At 53.2% G+C, this 21,648-nt stretch overlaps 11 protein-coding genes across 11 annotated transcripts; 5 read left to right on the forward strand and 6 right to left on the reverse strand.

Moving 5' to 3' along the window:
• Positions 1 to 478: 478 nt before the first annotated feature.
• N7482_008034 (PIG-F family protein) lies at positions 479 to 1,478 on the forward strand (the record flags this gene model as incomplete). The annotated part of the gene is made up of 3 exons (XM_056690158.1): positions 479 to 910; positions 973 to 1,259; positions 1,322 to 1,478. 3 exons carry the CDS (start codon positions 479 to 481, stop codon positions 1,476 to 1,478), a joined length of 876 nt encoding a protein of 291 aa, XP_056539923.1.
• Positions 1,479 to 1,790: 312 nt separating this feature from the next.
• On the reverse strand, positions 1,791 to 2,615 carry N7482_008035 (enoyl-CoA hydratase/isomerase family protein; the record flags this gene model as incomplete). Its single annotated transcript, XM_056690159.1, has 1 exon — positions 1,791 to 2,615. The coding sequence occupies one exon, from the start codon at positions 2,613 to 2,615 to the stop codon at positions 1,791 to 1,793; it is 825 nt and encodes a 274-aa protein (XP_056539924.1).
• Positions 2,616 to 2,963: 348 nt separating this feature from the next.
• Positions 2,964 to 4,823, forward strand: N7482_008036 (transcription factor domain-containing protein; the record flags this gene model as incomplete). Its single annotated transcript, XM_056690160.1, has 3 exons — positions 2,964 to 3,788; positions 3,847 to 3,907; positions 4,000 to 4,823. 3 exons carry the CDS (start codon positions 2,964 to 2,966, stop codon positions 4,821 to 4,823), a joined length of 1,710 nt encoding a protein of 569 aa, XP_056539925.1.
• A 93-nt stretch (positions 4,824 to 4,916) lies between these two features.
• Positions 4,917 to 5,897, reverse strand: N7482_008037 (DUF3632 domain-containing protein; the record flags this gene model as incomplete). Its single annotated transcript, XM_056690161.1, has 3 exons — positions 4,917 to 5,350; positions 5,409 to 5,472; positions 5,529 to 5,897. 3 exons carry the CDS (start codon positions 5,895 to 5,897, stop codon positions 4,917 to 4,919), a joined length of 867 nt encoding a protein of 288 aa, XP_056539926.1.
• Positions 5,898 to 6,756: 859 nt separating this feature from the next.
• Positions 6,757 to 8,783, reverse strand: N7482_008038 (putative acyl-CoA dehydrogenase; the record flags this gene model as incomplete). The annotated part of the gene is made up of 4 exons (XM_056690162.1): positions 6,757 to 6,978; positions 7,047 to 8,145; positions 8,338 to 8,617; positions 8,672 to 8,783. 4 exons carry the CDS (start codon positions 8,781 to 8,783, stop codon positions 6,757 to 6,759), a joined length of 1,713 nt encoding a protein of 570 aa, XP_056539927.1.
• Positions 8,784 to 9,375: 592 nt separating this feature from the next.
• Positions 9,376 to 10,670, reverse strand: N7482_008039 (glycoside hydrolase family 18 protein; the record flags this gene model as incomplete). The annotated part of the gene is made up of 3 exons (XM_056690163.1): positions 9,376 to 10,022; positions 10,081 to 10,310; positions 10,483 to 10,670. The coding sequence occupies 3 exons, from the start codon at positions 10,668 to 10,670 to the stop codon at positions 9,376 to 9,378; spliced, it is 1,065 nt and encodes a 354-aa protein (XP_056539928.1).
• Positions 10,671 to 11,974: 1,304 nt separating this feature from the next.
• N7482_008040 (tautomerase family protein) lies at positions 11,975 to 12,612 on the reverse strand (the record flags this gene model as incomplete). Its single annotated transcript, XM_056690164.1, has 2 exons — positions 11,975 to 12,426; positions 12,537 to 12,612. 2 exons carry the CDS (start codon positions 12,610 to 12,612, stop codon positions 11,975 to 11,977), a joined length of 528 nt encoding a protein of 175 aa, XP_056539929.1.
• An 871-nt stretch (positions 12,613 to 13,483) lies between these two features.
• yth1 (cleavage polyadenylation factor RNA-binding subunit YTH1) lies at positions 13,484 to 14,248 on the forward strand (the record flags this gene model as incomplete). The annotated part of the gene is made up of 1 exon (XM_056690165.1): positions 13,484 to 14,248. The coding sequence occupies one exon, from the start codon at positions 13,484 to 13,486 to the stop codon at positions 14,246 to 14,248; it is 765 nt and encodes a 254-aa protein (XP_056539930.1).
• Positions 14,249 to 15,252: 1,004 nt separating this feature from the next.
• pst2 (putative NADH-quinone oxidoreductase Pst2) lies at positions 15,253 to 16,210 on the forward strand (the record flags this gene model as incomplete). Its single annotated transcript, XM_056690166.1, is given in 5 exon segments — positions 15,253 to 15,279; positions 15,341 to 15,426; positions 15,485 to 15,881; positions 15,938 to 16,035; positions 16,051 to 16,210. 5 exon segments carry the CDS (start codon positions 15,253 to 15,255, stop codon positions 16,208 to 16,210), a joined length of 768 nt encoding a protein of 255 aa, XP_056539931.1.
• A 638-nt stretch (positions 16,211 to 16,848) lies between these two features.
• Positions 16,849 to 19,047, forward strand: npl4 (nuclear protein localization protein 4; the record flags this gene model as incomplete). The annotated part of the gene is made up of 3 exons (XM_056690167.1): positions 16,849 to 17,144; positions 17,208 to 18,675; positions 18,763 to 19,047. 3 exons carry the CDS (start codon positions 16,849 to 16,851, stop codon positions 19,045 to 19,047), a joined length of 2,049 nt encoding a protein of 682 aa, XP_056539932.1.
• A 587-nt stretch (positions 19,048 to 19,634) lies between these two features.
• Positions 19,635 to 21,308, reverse strand: N7482_008044 (DUF2417 domain-containing alpha/beta hydrolase; the record flags this gene model as incomplete). Its single annotated transcript, XM_056690168.1, has 2 exons — positions 19,635 to 21,062; positions 21,120 to 21,308. The coding sequence occupies 2 exons, from the start codon at positions 21,306 to 21,308 to the stop codon at positions 19,635 to 19,637; spliced, it is 1,617 nt and encodes a 538-aa protein (XP_056539933.1).
• Between the last annotated feature and the right edge of the window lie 340 nt (positions 21,309 to 21,648).

A 21,648-nucleotide genomic window follows, 5' to 3' on the forward strand; every position in this document is an offset into this window, starting at 1 on the left:
TTTTGGGGTCATGTAGCTATGTGGTATGATGATACGTCTCTGTCATTGCAGTTGGTCTGCCCATTCGGGGCCTGGATTCACGAGGTCGGTGCGAGTCCTGGAATTCGGCTGGAAAGAATGACGCTCGGTTTGCCCTGTATTGGCCCGATCGCACAGTAACCTTGTATCAAAGTAACGAGAGCCAGGAATTATGAAATCTCTTTTATATGATGTATCATCATCGCCTTGAGCGTTGGAAATTCTCTCTGGATGAGGTGGATGCTGTGTTGTTGACGATTGTCGCCTGATATCTCAGGCGACACAAGGGGACAATCCTCGCCCGGGAGGTCAGGCAGGGATGGAAAGTTGCAAACACACCAAACACATCCACACGATGGAGACCCCTTCCCCATCTCGATTCCGAGCCAACCGGAGCTCTCAAGGCACCAGGGAGAAAAGAAAATCGCAAAAGTGAAGCGCGAGGTTCAATGCGCCCACCATGGCCTCCCCAGCCTCGCCTTCATCTGTGAACACCGCGGCTTCGCCGAGTCAAGCCCCGGCCGAGAAACCCTCTGCTCCGCCCATCGACATCCTCCCCTCTCTGCTCGCGCAGACCTATTCCTATGTGCATCCCGCAGTCCTGCTGGGGCTATGTGCCTTGCGATTCGAGACAGTAGTTGCAGATCCTGTGCGGGAGCTTCTCGCGGATCTGCCATGGCTGGCTGCTCTACAAATTTCCTACGTCATGCTCTGCCTACCGCCAGCGGGGACAACGTCTATAGAAGTTGGCTCCGGGGCTGACGAGGATAAGAAGAAGGCACCTCGCTCGCCTTCTGGCCCCTCTGTGACCCTGCGCCCTGGAAAGCCTGCGTACCGTCGAAAGCAGAGCTCCGGACGGAGTGGTTTGGCAGCTATTTGGGCCAAATTAATGGTAGGATTTGCTTCCACAAGTAGGAACTCGATTTGTGCAACCGCTAACTTTTGTTCCTCTAGTCCGCGTTCCTGTCCCTTGCTCTTACCTCCCTTCTCGCCACCCCTATGATTGCCGTCCTTCTTGTTCTGTTTGGCGCACCGCTTACCACCCACAACGCTGAGACGCTGCTATGTGCGGCTCATATGGCCCTCTTGTCTGCAACGGGGCTGGTTTATGTGCACGGCGTGGATGGCTCGATCTGGAAGCAGGTATGGGGAATTGCCCGGCCGGCGGATGCGGTCTGGGGCGGCGCCCTGGGAACTGGCCTGGGTGCTTGGTTCGGCGCTATTCCCATCCCTCTGGACTGGTCAGTTCTATCAACAAATGCTAAGATTGATGTAACAAAATTGGCTGATACAGAACATATAGGGACCGCCCATGGCAAGCGTTCCCGATCACTATCCTCGCTGGAGCGTATATCGGTTGCGCATTCGGTTCCTTGGTCTCTCGGACGCCTCTTCTCTATGGGAAGCGGATTGAGTTTGCGCCCGAACAAGTTGAAGAGGACGAGAAAAAGACCAATTAAATACATTCCAGGTTTATTACTGGGGTGTTGGGTTTTGTACCTATAGAGCGGTATGCCGCCAGCTCACAAAATGCGTCGGCTCGAACATTCATGTATGATTGGAGCCATTAAATAGAGACGTCTTCGTATCGGACCACTAGTCGGTCACCTAATGCACCACTATTTTTCTACTCCTGCTGTCTCGCAGTCCCCGTAAAATTGCTCATTCAACCTCTTCTTCCCAAAGTGTACTAGTGCCTAGAGAATTGAATGGGGGCCAAGGCAAGTATTTATCTCGCACGAGGACTTCGAACGCCACCCTCACCTCCCCGGTCAAAGCTTGCTGAACTCCTTGAAGCTACCGTGTCTACCAGATCCTCTGCTGAATCGGGCAGCGCCTGCGATTGCCTCCTCTGAGACGACTTTGAACCCGGTATTGAACTCTTGGGACATGGCATCTTGGAAAGAAGAAGCTTCGTAGGCGCTATAATAAGCAGACCGGCGATCCGTGTTCAAACAACGTTCGGGAAACGCGATGAGCTGCTGGGCAATCTCAAGTGCTTTCTGGAGGGCCTCTCCCTTGGGCACCACACGGTTGGCAAGTCCCATCGTAAGGGCCTCTTGGGCCCCCACTGGACGACCGGTCAGGATCATGTCAAGAGCGCGTCCTAGGCCAATAATGGCCTGCAGGCGCACGGTTCCGCCATCGATCAGCGGCACGCCCCAGCGACGACAGAAGACGCCAAAGACCGCGTTTTCTTCTACCACACGCATATCTGCAAGTAGACTGAGCTCTAGCCCGCCTGCCACAGCGTATCCCGCCACAGCTGCGATCACTGGTTTCTGGACTATCAGCCTCGAGGGCCCCATGGGAGCTAGGTTGCGATTGTTGACGGGTTGGAGATTCTCGCCCGGAGGAGACCCTTCGATCTTCTGTGCGACGCTGTGCAGGTCGGCCCCAGCACAGAAAGTGCCTCCCGACCCGGTGAGGACGCAGACCTTCTGTGTCACATCCGCTTCGAAGGCGATGATAGCTTCGTAGAGCAGCTTGGCGGTTCTGGGATCCACTGCATTCTTTCTCTGGGGTCGATTGATGGTAATGATCGAGATTCCAGGATGGGACGTAGTATCAGCTAAGACTAGATCTGTTTCCGCCATGAGGGGTGGGCATGGTCAACACCAAGCATCAACATCCCCAGGATCGCAACTGAGAAAGCGGGAGAGTTTATGTTTGGGGGGAAACACAAGAGATGCCTCGGCTCACCCCCACACTTGCCAACCTCCAACCCCCCGCCATGTCGAGCGCGTGCATCATCTGTCACAAGAGAAAGGTCTAGCTAGATATTGCACCTGGGGTGGCCGTTGGGCTCCCATCATGGCCGATCGCTCACTGACGGCTTCCAGGTGAAATGTGACTTGGCGACCCACAACCCTTGCACCAACTGCAAAAAGTCCGATGTGGATTGCAGGTGCGGTGACCCCTCGGGCGTTGATAAATCCATTGGCATGGATGCTGATACCGGTAGACCCTACACACGCAAGCGCAAGAGGTTCACGAACAGTCTGTCGCCAGGGCGCGCCCCAGCCAGCGACTCGGGGAGTCGGCGTAGCTCGCAGCTCCCCGACCCGCCCGTTGAGGGCGGAGTAGCACCGCGTCTGTCGTCCACCGCGTCGTTGGGAGACAATGAACCTCCCCGTGGGCGAGTGGCTGCTGCACGGCCTGCAAACAATGGTGAGCCCTTCATTAAAGAAGAAAGCTACCGCGGGCGGAGCGAGTACTTGGGGGGCAGCGTTCCTTTCGACGAAAATATGGTGAAACCAGGTCACGAGACAACGTATACCAGCCCGAAGGCGTCGGCGGCGGATCTTCAGATGCTGCGCGAGCAAGGTGCATTCGAACTGCCGCCGTTATGTGTCCAAAAGGAATTGATGGAAAGCTTCCAGACGTATTGTGCGCCGTGGACGCCGGTTGTTGACCCTAAGTGGCTGGACGCGAGTACGCCACCGTCAATGCTGCTTCTGCAGTCGATTTTCCTGGCTGGAAGCAGAGTTTCCAAGGCACATCTTGATTACGGCTCTAGTGAAGTCTTCTATCGCCGCGCAAAACTTCTCTTCTTCTTTGGCGGCCGCAATAACTCACTGATCTCAATCGTAGCTGCCTGCCTGCTGCACTGGTACAATCCGGTAGGCCCTGAAGATGTCTCGACAGATACAAGTGGGTTCTGGATCCGTACGGCCGGGGCAATGGCTTTCCAGATTGGACTGCACAAGGAACCCTCTCCGAATACAAAAGATCGTGGTCTACGGCGACGGTTATGGTGGTCTCTCGTGGTGCGTATCTATTCCAGTGGTGTTCACTTGGGGGCGTTTGCCTCTAACCTTTTAATAGATCCGAGATAATATCATCTCGGTCGGAGTTGGCAGGCCGCGGACCATCAACCTGCGGGACAGTGACGTTCTGCCCCCTCGCTGAACGACTTTCCCGTAAAGGACTTCCAGGCACACCTCTTCCTGGCATATTGCACAATATCTTGCCACTTAGGAGATACTGTGGAGTGCTACTTACGACGCGAAATATCCCGCCAACGCCGGGTTGATCTTGAAAACGCGATCTATAGATGGGCTAAGCAGGTTATCCCGAAGCTACGCGTGTCTGCTTCACAGCAGGAAAACGCTGCAGCATCGCATTTCGAAGTCCAGCAACTGTCGGTCATGTACTTTGTAGTACTGACCACTCTGCATCGCTCTCCAACTCCAGACAGCGTCCCGCCTGCTGCGTCATTAGTTGCATCCTCATTCATTGCGGGGATATACGAAGAATTCCTCCTCCGTGACGAGCTTCGTTATCTTGGCCCTGTCTTTGCATTCTATCCCCTCTGCAGCGGGCTGTCACTACTGTCCAGCTGGCGTTACTCCTCGTTGCAAAGCACAGCAGAACATGAACTGATAGTCATCAAACTGTCTCTTCAGAAGTTGTCAGAACGGTGGCTTTCCGCGGTTGGACCCCTGCGAGCTCTCAATAAGTTGACCGGGAAAGTCCGAGAGCAAGGTCTTCTTGACGGTCGGCCGCCCAGCCTAGACTTTGACACGGCTTCTTTCTTCGACGGGTTCGACGTTAAATTATGCAAACAGTGGCGCTTGATTGGGCAGTCTGCCGAGCCAGAGAGTACAACCCCAGCGGCTGCAACCACCTGTACTTTGGCGGAGGTTCAAGATTCGGACGAGGCGGTTCCACCCTTCGATACCCACCCGCTTGACACGGATGAATTCGCCTTTCCTGCTCTTGATACCAGTATGGAGCCATTCACCAGCAACTGGGAAGGGTCCGGGTTTGATTGGAGCGGTTCTTGGCTGCTCAGTGTTTGAATTTGTATACTAGGATTAAAATGAAGTCCCCTCTCGATACCAAATATCACAATCAACCAAAGCTCTCCTCTCGGTAAGTCACCCGAAAGGCGTTCATGCTTTCTGCGCTCTTTCAATTTGACTCATTCTTTCGGCCGCGGCAAGTGCAATCGGCTGGAGGTCTTTCGACACCAGCTTGCTGACCTCCCCTGCTCGCTGTCTCCAGAATTCCCACCTCTCAGGACATAGCCCATCTTTGCCATGATACAGCGAACCGCCTTTCGTCACGCGCTTTTGCTGTTCGCTCAAGTCCTGGTCGCTCAGTTGGCTAAAAATCGTCTCTCCCGCATGGGTGATCCATTGAACCACCACAGCGATGTAACAATCGAGAACAATCTGTTCCTGGGGCGGTTCCTCTTCTAGCGCGTCTCTCATCATCCAGATCACCAAGGTGTCCCAGTTCAGGAGATCCTTTCCGAGGAGGCGGGCCATGAAGGAGTTTTGATTGATCCACTCTGCAATGCCATCGGGGTCGGGTTCCCCGATATCTATTGTGTCTGAATATCAGTCACACTAACAGACCCTTTCCGCAGTAGATTCACTCACACTCCAAATGGTCCCTCAAGCAAGGACGTAAAATAGGAAAGTCTGACCAAAGCTCTTGGTCACTCTGTTATCCTCATAAGCGTCTGGTCACTCTCACGCGCTGAATAGGCTTTTCCTTACACCCCAGACATTGAGTGTTCCGGAGGTTATCTGACCCAACGACTCCATGAAAGCAATCATGCGTGTTTGACCTGGATGGTTAGGAGGTACTAATCTCATAACCTGAATGATCAGGCCCCACAGAGACCATAGGAAGGTTTCGGGATCTTCTGCGGTATCATTCTCATCAACCGGCCCTGTTGGGGTGTTGTCATTGGAAGGAAAGAGCTCGTCGATGTTCTTGGCTGCGGCGGAAGCTTCAAGTTTTGGATCTGGTTGAAGCAAGTCATTCAAAATGCCAAGCAGCTTCTCTTCGAATGGCTTTAGTTCCTCTGCAGTTCTAACAGGCTCGAGATCAAGTATTTCATCTGCCGCACATGAATCCAGCATGCTTGTGGATGTTCTTTTCTTGTTTAACCCGATGCAACCTTTGACAGCAGGGGAGACTTTGTAGGAATAGAGAGGTCCAAGATGAAGTGCAACCCGACCCCTCCTCGTAGAATGCTGCGCTAGCGACCGATCAGCCACCCACGTGCATCAGCGAGTTTTCTGGGCACACACCAGAATACACCCTATCAAATGCATCGAGTATACGGCACAATGGTGACGAAATTCAGATTTTATATCAAGTGACAGGACCCGTGCCAAGTAGGACGAAGATCTCTTGAATAGTATAGGATACATCGCCAACCCCCTGGCCTCGGCTGGCTTATAGTTTACCTCTGTGGCCCTGGCGGAGTTCCAGCTCGTAGTACTGTCTGAAATAGTCCAAGCATGCTGGATATGCGACCGTGCTGCTGATGGTTTGGGGTATTTCTCCACTGGATATGACTTGTTGAACCCAAGTCTCAACCGTTTTGCCGTTGACAGTCATAGGGATCTCGTGCACGCCGCGCACAAAACGAGGAACATGCGTATACTGCTCAGCCCTTTGCGAATGGTGTCCCGCAGCTCGAGAGCGAGGTGACTGCAAAAAGGATCGGCCAGGCTGCATAACCACAAATAAGAAGACTAATTCACCAGGATCATGCGATCTGCGTCGGCCGATGCATAAAGTGGCTGAGATGAGCTGATTTAAGGGAGCTTGGCAGTTATGTTATAGCAGAAGATTCACGGGGCAAACACTTCCGCCGGACATTCATTGTCCTACTTGAGTGGCCGATGATGAACGAACCATACATCAAGATGCCATCCCATCTGGATCTTGATGTTTTTGCTATTTACAATGCCGTGCGATTCCAAGAGAAAATCAGAGCTTGGAGCTGGCGCTCTGCATCGACCGATGCCCCGATGCCCGGTTAGTCGGAAGCTCCATACCCCAGGCAATTCTACAATCCCACTGAAGATGATTCTCGCCATCTTCATGACTAGCGTTCTTCTGGACTGTGACAATATCATGGAATACCATGTCCCCAACGCCGCCTTCGGCACTAAGAATCCACCGACGCGCAATTTCCATACTCACTGGGTCCTGATCCCGTTCAGCATCAATTGCCAAGAGACAGCCACACAATATCCACGCCAGAGTGAACATGTAACGGCGTGCATCGGCAAGAATGGTTGTAGGCGGTTGGTTCTGGGGGAGAAGCGTGCCCGTAGAGCAGACCACATGGCACTGAGAGCATTCCGGAGAGTGGCGGTGCGGATCAACGCCAGCGTGCGGTTCATCCATCCTACAAAGACCTGCATATTATCAGCTTTGAGAAGGAAGCGAACCATCTCACTGGCCAGGACATTCGTTGTTCCTTCCCAGATCGAATTGACAGACGTGTTGCGCAGGATCCGGGATATGTTGAACTCGGGCTCATCCGCCTCATCCATGTAACCAACACCGCCCATGGCCTCCTGGCACTCTTGGATGCCCAAAATGGCCATCTTGCTAATCACAGCCTTTGCGGTGGCTGTGAGAGTGCGAAACACTACATTAGCTTCCCGGCCTGGGCGAGGTAGGTGGGTGTGCACGGAAGGTTGGGTGACTCGGTTCTCCACCAAGCTCATAACGGCCACGGTAAAGAAGCCGAGGTTCATGCCACCCCGATGCTTAACTTCCAGGTCTGCCAGCAGGCGCAGGTGCATGGGAATGAGCCACAGGGGCTCCCCCACGGTTGTTCGGGCCTTTGCAAAACTCTTAGCAATGCTAAGAGCGCGGCGCCAGCCGGAGAGGGAGCCAATAAAGGTGTGGATGCGAGTGACATTGAGGAGAGGTGCAATAGTGACAACCCCCTGGTCAACTTCTCCCACCAGATGAGCCCTCATGTCCTTGAGCTCCAGCTCGGCGGTGGGAAGTTCCTTGGTGCCCAGTTTATTCTTCAGACGGTGAATTCGCACCCCATTTGAGATCTCTCGGGATACACCGTCACTTCCGACAATGGTCCTTCGCAGGGGTGCCAGGAAAGTGCTCAGTTTCCCAGACGGGGTTTTGGCCAAAACCAGCGCGACATTGGCATCTGTGGCGGACGAGAAAAACTTGAACCCGTTGATCAGATAGTCACCATCGCCAAGGGAGTCGGAGGCTGACGGCTTGGGCAGTGGAGAGTAGGTTGCCCATGTCTCGGTGTTGTGAACATCGCTTCCTCCCGCTCTCTCTGTCATCCACTGACCGGAGGTCCAGTGGTCATCAGTTTCCGAGATCAATCCTCTGTATACAGCATGGAATGGGTGGGTCGGGGGGTAAACTGGGGATCTTTGAAGCAAGTATGAAGGCAGCTCCATCGCTTATGCTCATGGGGCAGGAGTAGAGCCCCGAAGAGGGAGAATAGAGATAGTTCCTGGGGTAAGGTCAACCTATGGGAAGCATAAATGACATTTTCCGGCTGCATTTTAGCCTTACAGTGCATATTGAACCGTCCTTCTTTCCAGACCCAAAGCAGAGTCATATCCGGCGGAAACAATCTTATGGCGAGCGCCCCACTTCCCGAGTTGTTCCCAGCCCTCAGTGGTGACGAGCCGATCATAGTCGTATCGTTGACCCCAGACATTGTGGCTCTTGACATAGGGCTGGTTTCGTTCGGCGTCCGCGCTCCACCGCCGGACACGCTCGGATATCGCTTCAGCCCCGAGCTGCGTGAAGTGCGGTTCCACCGATCGAAGCGTAGCCTCAGGGAGATACCCTATACTCTATCAGAATGGAAACACCTTTGCAAAAATGAAGAAGCGAGGCACACATTTCAGCGCTCGTTGTAGACTCGTGTCCGTCGTGTACGTGTTCTCCAGTGGGACCGGTTGGGTGATGTAGCCACTCTCCGCGGTCGCAGGTTGGGGTGGCGACGGTGACATGGCGGGCTGTCTCAAGTTATTATACTCCGTAGGGAACAGTGCAGATGGGGTACAGAACCAAATCCGGGGTATGTTTGCCTTAATAACGCTCGCTCCACGTGAGGGGCCTTCAAAGCTTATTGGGTCAGCTTGGCACGTTCTGGAAATGTACCTCGGCGTTCGGCTCTCTCGTGCTTCTGAGGTGGACCGCACTCCGCCGCGAAAGCGCCGAGTTGAGGTAGGTATAGATATGACGTGGAATTATCGGCGAGCTCCAAATAATATGAGACCAGTTCGCTAGGTTATTGTTCAAGCAGCTATTGGGGAGTTAATGTCCCTTGGCCTGATGCACAATGGCCCGTGAGGTCGACTCCACAAAGTCATACCGCTTCTGCATTCTTCCGTGAAGGATGGACATGTATCCAAGCCTTTCCCAGAATTTGTGTTCGTTTTACTATGGGTTGCTACATGGCTTCATATCGGGCCGAGCCTAAAGTGGATCAAGGTAAGCCAGCCGCCTTCTGCGGAAGGGTTCAATAGCAACAACATTGGAGTAGAATCTGATATCACTTTTGGTTGTTTTTTTAAGAGCCTGATCGGACCAATCGATACATTACATGTCATGAAGCGTATTATACCCGGTTTCGATGAGGCTGCGTGGTCCGCGGGCATCAGAGCAAATGTGCCAGTAAAAGAGGCCACCAAGCTTCGACGAGATCACAAATTGGGCTTTTTGCCGCACCGTCGCGGGAACGTCATAGGTAACAAAGCCTCCATCGGCGCCAACACAAGACGCAGCACCGGCCTGTTTATCATGGCTCTCTTGAGCCCCAGGACGGGGTAAATCAGAATAGTCGAACACGCCATCCTCCCCGCCAGTACCTGTATATCGCTGACCAGGCCCATTGCTGCCAAGGAACGATCTTCCATACACTGGAACACCAAGGATGAGCTTTCGCGCAGGCACGCCTTGCGACAACACATATTCAACCGCTGAGTAGCCTGAGATAGGCGAGCCATAGAGCTGGGCCTGATGCCCAGTCTCGGCTTCCCAAGGGCCGGAGAAGTCATAAGCCATCAAGTTGACCATGTCCAGATACTGCTGCGCCGCAGACAAATCAATATTCCGCAGGGCCCATTGGCCGGCCGGGAGACAGGTGGTGAGAACATAGCGTGGAGCGGGTAGCACTTCGCGCAGTTTAGCAAGCAGACGAACATAGTCCTTGCCCTGTTTAGAATCCGCGGGATGCTCCCAGTCCACTAAAGACGACCATTAACATATATTCAGCCGTCAGCTTACATGTAATCAACAACTTACCGTCAATGCCATCTAGCCCGAATTGGTCTACCACGGCTCGTGCACTCCGGAGGAAGGTTTCCACGCGAGAACGACTGTGGGCCACAGCAGCGAAATTTTCACTACCCTTACCACCACCACCCACAGAGAGGATAATTTTCATCTTGGAATACTGCTGTTTCAACTGGACAAAAGCGCGCAGGCAGCCCTCCGTGCCATCTACCGGCATCTGGGTATCAGCCCACTCATCACTCAGCTGCGGAGATCTTCCTGTTAGAGATATCCAGATATCCCAAATAGGAGATATGGAGCAGCGGGATCAGACTTACATAAATTGTGCCATCGTCTTTCACCCTGCAAGGATTCCAGATCGAGATTAGCGCGTCTATCTATACGATCTCTTGGAGATGATTGGCTACGTACCAAGCAAACGCGTAGAAGACATGAGAAATAAACCCTAAGCGGAGTGACGAAGGAGGTTGCTTCTTGTAAATCCGCCAGTTCGGGTAGTACGCCGCGTTGGTGTACAAAGGCACTTCGTAGGAGCCGACTGACTCGGCGGCGGCGGGAAGGTCCGCGGGCTGTCGCCGGCGAAACATGCCTGAGAACATGCTTCGGTTTGCAAGGAGCTCAGGATCCTGAATGAGAGTCAGACCCGAAAGCTTGGGATTGAGGAACTTTCCAAAGGTCGAGCACGCGAGCAGAAGGGCAGGGTCAATTGAAGAAATAAGAAAGCACCACACGAACCTAGTGTGTTTCCTGATCAGGACTGCGTCACGTGCTGTTGGTTTTCCATGCAAACCAAGCTGAACCTCGCACGATTGGAGAGTGTCAGCTGAGATTGAGATACACATCGCACATCTGGGGCTGTGACCTCAAATGTGGGGAGGCATCGGCCCCCTCCTCGAGAACAGTTGATCCACCATCAATTGGATACGACCGCACGGTGCGAATGTGCGGGGCTTCCGGCCTAGCGCGAGGCATGCCAGAAGTCAGAATTTTCGCCCGGCGCACAGCATGGGGTAATGGGATAATGGGACTGGGGCGCAGAATTCTCCCACCCTCAATCGCCACTGCTAGGCCTTCCAATCCGGCAACTGCTCGCTCAAAATCTCGGGCCATCGGGGAAAGCATTGTCCACTAGGCACGCGTCGCCGGGCCCATTAAGAGGCTACCATCTTCCACAGGGGCACCGCCTCACGACCCCAGATGACGTGCGGTGAGATTCGACTAGGGCCTGCACTCAGCTCGATTAGGCCACAGCCAATTTGCTCGTGACGAGCTTGCATGTGGGGGAGCGCATGCGCGCATTGCAACCCAGGACGGAGTACGGAGTCCTTCGTCCCTTGAGTCTGAAGACTCGGATCTGACCCCCTGATCCGCGCAGGCAACCTATATGAGGCCCCAGAATCAGGCGGCTGGTCGCACGCGGGTACTGCGTCAATTTCGCGGAGATGCCCTCGGAGGACCGAAGGGGGCGGAGACATGGGCTAGCCCAGACCGCGACCGCCACGCAGGCGTGACTGTTATGTTTGCTTTTTTCGCTGCACGGATCGCCGGACAGACTGGAATGATTGGCTAAGACTATTCAACGCAAGGCGGTACGGTACGCTAGGGTTTTCGTGCCCTTACTCTTACCCAGGATGTTTCGCAGGCGCCAGGCAAGTTATCCGAGACATTGAGACTGTCAGCTAATGGAGGTGGAAGCACAGTAATCACATTGGCTTCAGTCGAGCAGAGTCCCTCCCTTTTTGAATGTGATAATTGGACTACGTAGTCATTCAAACCAGTCAATACTATGGGCCCGGGTTTCTAATGGCCAGTGCAGGGGGCGGCTAAATCCAAAGCAGCCAGCCCCCTGTGAATTTTGATATTGAGCTACCAACTATTACTTTACAGCTCTGTTTAGTCGAACCTATTCCTTCTCGCTATCAGATCCGGCCTCCGGAGGTACAAGACCGTTCATCCTCCATAGATCTCTCGACGACTCTGTAATGAAGTACTCCCAATCCATGCCTTTGGGTGCAAACACCGGATTCGGGATCTTGTCAACACCTGAGAGGAAACGCTGTCTAGCTTCATCACTCTGGAATGTGCGTGCCAGATGATAAATCGTTATTCCCGCATAATTGGTGTGGTTTTCGCCGCCGATAAAGGCAGTACCGGGGGCATCTTCGGTAAAGTGTACCCGGACATAGAAAGCGGGTAGACCTTTTGAGACGTAGAAATTGGTGATGGTCCTGGCGAGATGTTCTTTTTCGGCCCCCGAGAGAATATCAGGACTGTGGTTGATATACAAGCCGGCATTGTGGAGTTTGTGTGCCGCAGCAACAGACAGGTTGAGGTCGATGAGACGTTTTGGGCGAGCTATACAGAGCGAGAAGCCGTCTCGCTTCTATTAATATTCTCTTGGTATCAGTAGCTCTTGCATCGGGTGACAGCATCTTTAGTTACCTTGGCCGTATGATTTCAGCAACTATCTTGTGGCGCTTCCCAGTGTCGTTGCAAATCCCGGGTATCTAGGCCCGCGATCGGGGAGATAGCGTAACGCATCCTTCGTATATGGGCACAATCTCATTGCAGAAACCAGATGCGAATCGTCCAATGATGGTTTGTGGAAGCCATTGCGAGTGGCGCTCCTCGGATAACCGGAGTGCATATTCAGGATGTCGCCGAAGCCCACATCAAGCCTGATTTCAAAGCTTACTGGCGGCACAAAAGTATCACTTAGACGAGAAAGAAATATCCTAGAGAGAGGTAGCCCGAATCGTGCACAAAGATTATCCCGATGTCAGTGCAAAAATTACTGCGAACGTCGAGGGATAATATATGCCAAATGACCCTAGTAAAGTAGAGCAGGACCATGGCTCGGAATGGCGCTTTTGGGTGCAGACAATCCATGAATTTATGGACTAGCAGTTGGGCTTTGCCACAAATACAGCTATATAGATTTTGGGGAAGAATTGGGAGTGGCAAATAGAGCTTCAAGCTAGCCAGAGGTCATTAGACCTCGTATTATAGGCCTCACATTGTACACGTAATACTGAATTAATTTTGTATCACACTACCCCACCACCACGTTCTAAAGGAGAATGGAGAAACACGCAACGTGCCTACAATGATCAAAGAATCTTCTCGTCTTGTTGTTCGGCGGGCGCTCAGCCTATAGCGACAGGTGCAAACAGTGCAAACAGCTGATTTCTAAGACCGCGGGAACCTTCCACCTCGCGGCGATCGCCATCGTCTTCATCAGTTTTGCCTCTCCTCGCGCCTTGTTTCAACCACCCTCGACGTCAAATTGCTCGGTCCTACGCGGGATATTTCTTCAGAGTCTTTTTATCTTGCAATACCCCATCCTTCGGAAGGAACTGGGTAGCTTTTGGATTCCCCTGTTGAAGCTCCTCTCCCAGCTCTCAAAGCCATCATGGCTGCCGATGTTCAGAGTGCGGCTTCACGCCTCCTATCTGCAGAGCCCACGCGCGACCCCAGCTATAACGAGTTCTCTTTCACACCTTTCCTGCGCAAAAGCTTCGGCTTCGGCCTCGCCAGTGACGTGCCTGTCTGCAAGGCCTACGGCGAAGGGCACTGCCCATTGGGACCTGCTTGCCCAGACCGACATCCCACCCCTTCCCGAGTCACTACATCTACAACCACCGCCTCCGGGTTGGCACCATCCACTACACATGGCTCGCTTGTCTGCAAACACTTCCTCAAGGGCCTCTGTAAGAAGGGGGTGAAGTGCGAGTACCTGCACGAATACAACCTGCGTCGCATGCCCGAATGCCAATCCTTCAGTCGGTCCGGATACTGTCCCAATGGCGATGACTGCCTATACCAACACGTTCGTGAAGAGGCACGTTTGCCACCCTGCGAGCATTACGACCGTGGGTTCTGTGAATTGGGCCCTCTCTGCGCAAAGCGACATGTTCGCCGTCAGCTCTGCTTGTTCTACCTCGCCGGCTTCTGCCCCGAAGGCAAGGCCTGCCCGAATGCGCACCCTCGGTGGACGGAGAACCTCCCACGGCCCTCGATGCGAGCGGAGAAGACAGAGGAAGAGCTGGAGCATGAACGGGCGCTGATCCGAGAAGAGCAGGAGCGGGAGAAAGAGCGCGAGCGCGAGTGGCGGAGCGAACGTGGCCGGGGTGGTGGATTCATGCGAGGTCGGTATCGCGGGCGAGGAAGGGGCTAGTGGGTTCGCCTCAAGCGCCACATTTCTGCGGTCTTGCATTTCCACGGCGAGGGGTGTTTTGGGAGCATTTTATTCTGGATTCATTTACTGGCGGTCCTCCGAGGATCGTTGTCGAGATACCCATTGCAATTTACATAGCAGGATATAGCATGAAAAGGCAACAATCATATTCCTGACAGATCTACTATGGCTATGCCTCGCTCGATGCCAACCGTTCCTTCCGCTAAATTCCTTTGGCTCTGGACTTTCGCGCAGTCGCCCAAACTACAGTAATGCGGTGGACAGCGTAAGCATACAGATTTGGGGCCATTGAACCGCCACTAAAGTCAATTGGCTGGTCCCTGCATATTCGGCCGTCTCCAAGGCACCTTACGGGTCGACATGATAAGGCATGATAAGGCGTCGCCTAAGATGCCCTGGGAAAGCCTACAAGAATGTTCCACATCATGACATAAGTCCATGACATCATGAAGATCGACAATCAGCCATCGATAATCTACTGAAGCTGAGGGCCATACCCAACTCGAATCACATCGACAATGGATTTGAACGACGCTAGCGACAACCATAATCTGACCTGCATGTCACCAACAAGGTCTTATCTCAAATATGAAGCTGGCGGCTTGGCGACGCTATCCATTTGTCATGAATCAGTCATACTCGACTAAACATAACTAAAGCCGTGTAAAGCCGTGTGGGGCTTGCGGGCCAATAAGCGGCCCGGTTGCTCGGTCATCGATGACTGATGCGCTTGCGTGAAGCTTTGCTGTGCTTTGCTATGCTTTGCTAATCGAGCCATAATGCACTGCGACCACTGACGCTGCCCAACGGCGCATGACGGGCGAGGTACCCCCTCGTTGTTGGTGGGGTCGAGTCGTAGGGAGGGGCGCTTTTATTTAAGCTCCTCTCTCCCGCCCTCCTTCATCCATCATCCTCCCTCCCAAGCTTGTTTCTACTTTGTTTCTACCTCTCCCAAAAACCCTCCAGACCACCACTCAACCACCATGGCTCCCAAGATTGCTATCGTCTACGTACGTGAGCCAATTCCTCGCACTGTCTTCCCTAGTACACCTTATTGACTCCTGTCGTTAGTACTCGATGTACGGCCACATCCAGAAGTTGGCCGAGGCCGAGAAGAAGGGCATTGAGGCCGCCGGTGGCGAGGCCACCATCCACCAGTACGGCACTCCGTGCCAGCCATCTAATTCCTCACTTTGGTATTGACAATTAATACAGGATTGCTGAGACTCTCTCTGAGGAAGTTCTGGCCAAGATGCACGCCCCACCAAAGTCCAGCTACCCCATTATTGAGCCCACCGACCTTCTGAACTACGATGCCGTCCTGTTCGGTATCCCCACCCGCTACGGTAACTTCCCCGCCCAGTGGAAGACCTTCTGGGACAAGACCGGCTCCATCTGGGCCTCCGGTGGCTACTGGGGCAAGTATGCCGGTGTCTTCGTTTCCACCGGTACCCTCGGCGGTGGCCAGGAGTCGACCGTCATCGCCTCCATGAGCACTCTCGCTCACCACGGCTTCATCTACGTGCCTCTGGGCTACAAGACCACCTTCCCCCTTCTGGCCAATCTCGAGGAGATCCACGGTGGTAGCGCCTGGGGTGCTGGTACCTTCGCTGTAAGCTCCTCTCGAAACACCATTCAAACTTGGTATCTGCTAACTCATCCTTCCAGGGTGCCGACGGTTCCCGTCAGCCCACTGCTCTCGAGCTCGAGATTGCTGAGGCTCAGGGTAAGGCTTTCTACGAGACGGTTGCCAAGGTCAACCACCAGTGACTACATGGCAGTGCCGAGCCGAAGCCCGAGAACTCGGCCTCTACTGCAGGTGCGGCTGCCAGGACGACTGAGCAGCCCTCTCAGCAGCAGGAGGGCAACCAGGAAGTAGCAAAGAAGAAGGACAATGAAGAAGGGCCATGCGGCTTGCCCAAGAAGTGTAACATTCTTTGATTGGGTCTAGCCTTCCCTTCTTTTTGCCAATGTCCCTTCTCCTTTGTGATTTCCAGGGGCGTTCTCGTGGGCGTCAGGGATTTTGATGATAATGGATATATGACCGTCTTTGAACTTCAGGGCTTCTCCTAGATAAAAGTTCATTGACGCCAAATGGAAAGCTCTTGTTAAACTTCTGCGGTCCAGAATGATTGTATTGTCTAGACTATATAAAGTTATATATTGTTGGGATCTGTTACTGTGGTCATGTGTTTATGGTAATGTTATAATTAGAAGTACAGCCTAGACTCAATCTTCAAGAGTTCGAGGAGAATAATGTGACCTGTAGCCCCAGAATCACACTGGGGTAAGTTGTAGGTACTTAGTCAAATGGTCTCTTGTCCAGAAAGTTCCAAAAGCCCCGTTGCGGGTATGCGTATTACAAATATTACACACCTGATACTTTTCATCACGTGTATTTGCAGTCATTGCGTAACGTTACCGCCCGCATGCTGTGACGTGACTTGTTGGAGCTCCGAAAGCAGCTCGACGCCTTCACCACCACTTCGTACCATGTGTCTTCTTTGAGCTGAAATTCTGTGAATTCCTCCTGCTCATTCCGCTTATCTCCAGCCCGCCTTTGACATCTCCCGCCCATCATGGCGTCCCGCCCGATCCTTCTGCGGTTCGAGAGCCGGAACGGCCAATTTCGGGTCACCGTCAACCCGCAAGACCAGTTCCCTTCCCTCCAGGAAAAGGTGACCGCGAGTCCAGCTGCCAGGAGCGCCAACTTTGGTCAATCAAGGCTAACACAGCAACATCAGATCCTTGAGCACCTTCCCGCAGAGGTTGACCCGTCATCCATTACCCTCTCCAATAAACCCATTGGCACCGGCGGGGAAGAACGAGAATTAGAGGCCTTGGGTGGGGTCGCTATCGCACAAGTTGGCCTCAAGTAAGACTCTTATGGGTGCTTTGTGCTACAGCAGGAACTATACTAATCGGTGTAACCTGGAAGGCACGGCGATAAGCTCTTCCTTGGATACCAAGAACGAGCCACACAACAAAATGGCACCTCCAACGGATACGCATCTACCTCTTCCGAACGTCGATTGAATGGAGCCTTGGTTCCTCAGCAACACCAAACCGTGCCCATTCGCCCCCAACCGAGCTCGCCAACGGTCAATATACAAAACCCGTGGGATGTGGTGCAGCAGTCCCCGTTGGACGATCTCCTCGATAAGAAAGATGGCAAGATCAAGCGAAGCAAAGACCCTCGAATGTGCAAGCATGGCCCTCGGGGAATGTGTGACTACTGCATGCCTCTGGAGCCGTACGATGCGAAATACCTTGCGGAGAAGAAGATCAAGCACCTTTCGTTCCACTCCTACCTGCGCAAAATCAACGCTGCAACCAACAAACCGGAAATTAAGAGTTCATACATGCCACCACTTAGTGAGCCTTTCTATCGAGTACGGCGCGACTGTCCGTCTGGACATCCCCAGTGGCCGGAGGGCATTTGCACCAAATGCCAGCCCAGCGCGATTAGTTTACAGCCTCAAGAGTTTCGCATGGTTGACCACGTGGAATTCTCGTCTCCCGACTTGATCAATTCTTTGTTGGACTTCTGGCGAAAGTCAGGTGCTCAGCGATTGGGATTTCTCTACGGAACATACGAAGAATACACCGAGGTGCCACTTGGCGTGAAGGCGGTCGTACAGGCAATCTACGAACCGCCACAGAACGGCGAGGTTGATGGTGTTACACTCCATGATTGGCATAATGAGAAAGACATCGACGAAGTCGCTCAACTGTGCGGCCTGCAGAAGGTAGGAGTCATTTTCACAGATCTTCTCGACGCAGGCCGTGGGGATGGCTCTGTGGTTTGCAAACGGCACATTGATTCATATTATCTGTCTTCTCTCGAGATTGCTTTCGCTTCCCGTCTGCAGGCCCAGAACCCCAAAGCCACGAAATGGAGCCGGACGGGGCGATTTGGCTCGGACTTTGTCACCTGTGTGTTGAGTGGAGACGAGACCGGTGCCATTGCCGTCAGTTCATACCAGGCGACGGTGTCGGCGGTGGAGATGGTTCGAGCCGATATCGTTGAACCCTCCGCAGAGCCCTCCGTCATGTTGGTGCAGTCGGAGGACGACGATGATCTGGGCAGTAAGACACGATACATCCCTGAAGTCTTCTTCCGGCGAATCAACGAATATGGTGCAAGTGTTCAGGAGAATGCTAAACCAAGCTTCCCCGTGGATTTCCTGCTGGTCACACTTACACACGGTTTCCCCACCGAATCAACACCTCTTTTCACCGATAGTCGCTTCCCCATCGAGAACCGCGAGGTCATTGGCGAAAGCCAAGAATTGCGACATGTGGCACAGAAGCTCATGTCACACGGAGACCCCGACAAGGCTATTCAAGGCGTATCCGATTTCCATCTCCTATGCTTCTTGCATGGGTTGTCCACGTTCAATAAGGTCAGTCTTCTCGCGGGTTGTGCCGGAGCAATGCGGGGCAATCTGGAGTAATCATGATCCTGAAGTACTAATTCAGACTGATGACAGGATGAGGAGGCACTCCTCGGCCGAGTTGCGACGACTCACGCCCCCGTCGACGGAATTCAGCTGTTGAATACCCCCGGATGGGCAACCTTGATGACAATTCTTCAGGAGAGTGGTGAGCGCCCCCCTAAGCGCCCCTGGCCCGCCGCGGCCGAGGCATTCCGCCCGGCTTCCCATTCTGGACAACGGCGGGTTCATTCACCCGCCGCCCATCTCCCCCGATCCGCGTCTCCAAAGTCCGACGGTGAACAGCTTGCTAAGAGGTTCAAGGGAGCTAGTCTAGAGTGACTAGTTCTATTTATTCGCCGTTCGGTGTTCTTAGATTTTTCGTCCGACTCGGTCCGGCTCGCATATGTCGTTCGTCCTTGATAACCTGACGATGATGGCGAGGTTCACATACACCGTGCTTCATATCTCGCAAGAACTCCAATTTCCTTGTATCCCGGTCGCCTCCACGATGGGTCCTTAGGCATGGTCAGTGGTGGGTAGATGGGGGAGGGCGAATAGAATAATGATCATTCTGGCGTCGACACGGAGTTTGAGAAGGTTCATCATAGATGCTTTCAACAGTGACCACCCACCCTTGGAGATTAGGCAACGGATTTCTGGCTTCTCGCATTCTATACACATGGAAAACTTGCATTCTCCAACAGATTCACACTAACCCAGAGTAGCATTGATTAAATACAGCACTCAACGACAGCCCACTCGCAACAATTGATCTATCCTCGTGTACCGTCACGATGAGACTGCCCGTTCAAAAAGCCAAAACGCCTTGCTCACAGTCCTCCCCATTCGTATACCTGCAGGGTAAGAATGAACCAAAGAAGCAGACACAACCGAGAAGAAGAACCATTCCAACACCGAGGCGCTGACTACTGAGATTCACGACTTGCCCGTACAAGATCCCTCAATCGGCTCTCCAGAACTGATCGCCCTTCTCCATCAGTCCACACTTCGTGGGGCGCGTCATGAACTACGTCCCAGGAAATTAGCTTGTTTGTAATCCGAGAAAGGTCCTCCTGTCGCTCCGCCCAGTTGGGGTCTTCTTGCATCTCACGACCAGAACTCACAACCACTAAAGGAGTGGCGCCCATTTGGATGTGGCGCGCGGACTGCACTTCGGCCGAAGTCATAGTAACGGCAACGAGATTTTCCTGCAGCTTGGCCTTGATGAACTTTCCCGTCTGATACGCAGAGCGTCCAATGACCCGGTCTTCCCGAGTACGTCCTCGCACGATGGCCCCCGCCAGCCGGTCTAACCCCAAGGGGGATAGAACTCCACGAAGCCATAGTTTGAAGCCTCGGCCCGGTTTACCAATGTCATCCAGATAGGCCTCGTGAAGTGGGTCTATGAGAAAGATCCCACTTACTTCCAGTAGATGGCGACTGGCAAAGAGCCGTGAATAGAGGCTCCCAACACCAGCAGAGACCACTACCCAAGGGCCACTTTCATCGGCCAAAGCCAGTGCTTCGGACAGGACGTCTGCAGCCATCCCTGCTGAATGCGGTGATGGCGCGTTGTCTGACCACCCAAATCCTGGCCGATCCCAGTAGCAATACCTGCGGATGGCCCCAGACTGATACTGATCGTCAATGAATGGCTGTAGTGAATGCTCAACGGGACCATAGTCTCCCTCGACAATAATCGTAGGCTCTTCTGGGTTCTCCGTAGTGCGGTTGCCCACACAGGCTAAATGAACTTGATATGCGCTCCCACGGACAGAATAGCGTTTGCCAGCGGGCTCCAGTGAAGCATCCGAGGCACGCAGGATCAGCGTCGCCGTGAACAAAAGAGTCGCAAGGGTCATCACGACAAGAATGAGTATCTCGAAGAGAACAGCAAGCCATTCTCGAATGGACCGGCGAGTCTCTTCACGGCCAGTGAGTCGCTCTTCCTCTTCACGTTTCCCCCATGTGACGACTCGGTTCTGAATAATCTGGTGGAGGGAGATGACAACGGCCCAGACGATCGAAGCAATGCCAACCCACCCTTCTTCAACCCGAATCTGTGGCACGCCGAGAATAATGCACATATCAATCAGAAGAAGGATAGCAATGATAATGCCACAGATAGTCATCGGTTTCGATGGGACGGTAAAGAATAGTAGACCAAGCACGAGGTAGCCAGTCGTGAAAGTAGTGTACGAAAATGCGAAGAAGCCCGATCCACGAGAGTGCATCAGCGGTGGACTGACGAAGATAGAGACTAGCAGGAACGTCCACCACACGAAGCTAGCGGCCAGTGCTAAGAGAGAGAGTCCCCGTAAGGCGCGTACACTCCATAGGTTGTACGGAGAGACCTAGTTCCGATTAGTTAGTCTGCAGCAAAACAGGCATTGCGACAGAAGATGACTCACGGCTGGATCATCTGGACTCAAGTATCCCTGGGCATTATGCTGTGCAAGCAATCTAGTACGCTCGGTCGGCTCCTCATTTTCGGGCGCAGGCCCATGCCCTTCGTCCTGGTGGGCGTGGGCGTGGCCAGTGGCCTGGGACGACTCAGGCCTGTCAGGCTCATCCTTCTTTGAACTCCAGAAGGAGACCATCTTGATGGCAGCCAAGAGCTGGCTGTGGTTTCAAGTGTTTGAGCACCACGAGGAGCGTAATGTTACTTCGTCCTAGTTTTGCCGCAGAAGGTGTATTTAATAAAATCGCCGCCAAGTATGATGAGATATGATAGATGACGTCATGTACTTCCTTGCCACGCTAGGAGCGAAGGGAAAAGCAAGCAGCTGCGAGCTGGTAAGGAGCAAACACAAACTGGTTTGCAGCTTCTAAAAACTGCAGGCTCTGTGAAATCCCCCTCTGCTGTTCTGTTGGAACGGCTGGGCAATGAATATAGTAGCCTAAATGCAATCTAGGTCACGGATTTACGCCAGGGACCAT

Source organism: Penicillium canariense (genome assembly GCF_028826845.1).
Source record: "Penicillium canariense strain IBT 26290 chromosome Unknown utg000006l_segment0_segment0, whole genome shotgun sequence".
Lineage (NCBI taxonomy): Eukaryota > Fungi > Ascomycota > Eurotiomycetes > Eurotiales > Aspergillaceae > Penicillium > Penicillium canariense.